The 2,500-nt window shown below is 36.8% G+C and overlaps 1 protein-coding gene across 2 annotated transcripts in view; it reads left to right on the top strand.

Moving 5' to 3' along the window:
* Positions 1–2,500, top strand: part of PRPSAP1 (phosphoribosyl pyrophosphate synthetase associated protein 1) — an 82,218-nt gene that overhangs the window by 35,155 nt on the left and 44,563 nt on the right. For both annotated transcript variants that reach the window (XM_089682653.1, XM_089682652.1), the window contains exons 3-4: positions 1,937–1,989; positions 2,071–2,137. In XM_089682653.1, the coding sequence (XP_089538779.1) occupies positions 1,937–1,989; positions 2,071–2,137 (120 nt within the window). The remainder of the gene's footprint in view (positions 1–1,936; positions 1,990–2,070; positions 2,138–2,500) is intronic.

Here is a 2,500-nt window from a genome sequence, read left to right as displayed (position 1 = left end):
ACAGTGTCTCATCACAGGTGATCACATATAAAAGACGCTGTCACTGTCTGAGGAAAAGAAAACTGATAACAGACTTTACTGTGACGGGACATCAGTGCCCTAATTATCAGTGCCAATCCGTGTCAGTCTGTGCTGCCTCACCAGTACCCATCAGTGCAGCCTCATCAGCGCACATCAGAGAAGAAAATGTATTTATTTGCACTTTTTTTTTTTTTTAACAGAAACTAAGAAAAGGGTTTTTTTTTTTTTTTTTGTTTTTTAAGTATTCTGTATTTTTATATTTGTTTAGCAAAAAATAAGAAAACCAGTGGTGATTAAATACCACCAAAAGAAAGCTCTGTCTAAAAAAAAAAAAAAAAAAAAAAAAAAAAGATAAAAATTTTCATTTGGGTACAGCGTTGCATGATCCTGCGATTGTCATTCAACGTGCGACAGCGCTGAAAGCTGAAAATTGGCCTGAGCAGGAAGGGGGGAAAAAAATGTCCTGTACTGAAGTGGTTAAAGAGTAACTCCACTTTTGCTGAGGAGAAAAACATTCCCCCTCTGGCTGATCTACATTCATATTTTGTTTGGACTGCAGAGAAATAAAGAATCCCTATAATCCAATCAAGATCTGATTATTGGATTGTGGGTGCCTCCATATATTGGTCATACGTGTGAGAATATGTTTAGGCGAATGCAAATCAGATGAAGTTAAATCTTTATGTAAATGAATTCATTCATCCCTATTGGTAACAACTTGCTGAAGCTTGTACTGTTAAGGCTTTTATTTACAAGCTGAGAAAAGTAGGTTCAAACTAATTGGATGACATTTATTTTAGCATACATTCTTTTCCATAAAATACTGTTTTTGTACTTTTGTTTTAACCTTTGTATAGTGGATATAAAAAGTTTACACATCCCTTTTTTAAAATGTCGGTTTTCTGTGATGTAAAAAAATGAGACAAAGATAATTTCAAAACTCTTTCCACCTTTTTAATGTGAACGATAAACTGTACAACTCAATTGAAAAACAAACTGAAATCTTTAGGGGGGGGGAATAAACCTAAAAAACTAAAATAATGTGGTTGCATAAGTGTGCACACCCTCTTATAACTTGGGATGTAGCTGTGTTCATAATTAGGCAATCACATTCAAAATCATGTTAAATAGGAGTCAATTCACTTGCCATTGTTTAAAGTGCTTCTCATTAACTTTGATTAATGTCAATCACTGGGTCCCTGCTGGTGCCTGCCAGTGTCCCGTGATTACTGCCAATCACCAATGGGGAGGAAGACTATTTTGTTTGCAAACAGGCTTCCTTCCTGCCAGCTCAAGCACACTGCTGGAGAGGTCTGTGCACATTAACCCCTTACTGCCCAGTGCTATTAGTACAGTGTCTGTTTTTTTTTTTGTTTTGTTTTTTTAGCACTGATCACTGTATTGCTGTCACTGGGGATGTCGGTGACACCAAGTTAGTTCCCAGTATCTATACTGCCATTTGTAAACGCTATAACTTTCACGTAAACCAATTACTTTATACGTATTGGGATTTTTTTAGCAAAGACGTGGCAGAATACATTTTGGCCTAAATTTATGACAAAATTTGATTTTTTTAAATTTTTTACTGGACATGTTTAATAGCAAAAAGTCCAAAATATTATTTTTGTTCTCAAAATTGTCTACTTTTTTTTTTTTTTGCTTATAGGGCAAAAACTTAAACACATAGGCGATCAAATACCACTGAAAGCTCGATTTGTGGGAGAAAGGAATGTAAATTTCATTTGGGTGCAGCATTGCATGACCGCGCAATTGTCAGTTAAAGTAACGCAGCGCCGTAGCGCAAAAAATGGCCTGGTCAGGAAGGGGGGTAAATCCTCAGGGGGGTAGTTGGTTAAACAGTGTGAATAACAATGTTGGATATTTATGCATCTATTAATCTTTTTGTCTCTCTTAGGCGATTGGGGGTAGAATTGGGCAAGGCAGTCGTCTACCAAGAGACTAATGGAGGTAAGAGTTGTCTGATCAGCATGTCCTGTTCATGTTATAATCATCTGACCTTTTTAGCTAATTGTGCCTCTGTCTCTACAGAAACCAGAGTGGAAATCCAGGAGTCTGTTCGTGGACAGGATGTATTTATTATACAGACCATCCCAAGGTGAAAAGCTCATGTACATCCATGTCGGATCAGAATAGCCATTTGTCATGTAGTATGAATGTAATCATGTTAAGTAAACATGTAATGAGAGATTACTGCTGTTGCAGACTTCTCGTTCTGAAATTGTCATTCTCTCATGATGACCATGCTACTTAGAAGCACTGGACTGACACAAGTCCACATCAGGCTATCTGACAGTTCAACAATTGCAGCCCCCTCAGTTCTGTTCCTACAAGTTTTTTTTTAAGGATATTGACACCGTTAACACTTTTTAGTGTCTGGTACTTTTCAGTCATGGTCACGTTTTAAAGAGACTCTGTCTCTAGAATGACAGAATTTGGGAAGAAAAAAAAAAACTTTTAA

This window comes from Staurois parvus, unplaced genomic scaffold (assembly GCF_062004578.1).
Source record: "Staurois parvus isolate SC_StPar_1 unplaced genomic scaffold, SC_StPar_1.0 ptg000293l, whole genome shotgun sequence".
NCBI lineage: Eukaryota > Metazoa > Chordata > Amphibia > Anura > Ranidae > Staurois > Staurois parvus.
The sequence above is the reverse complement of the archived record's forward strand: the minus strand, read 5'-3'. Positions and strand labels throughout refer to the sequence as shown.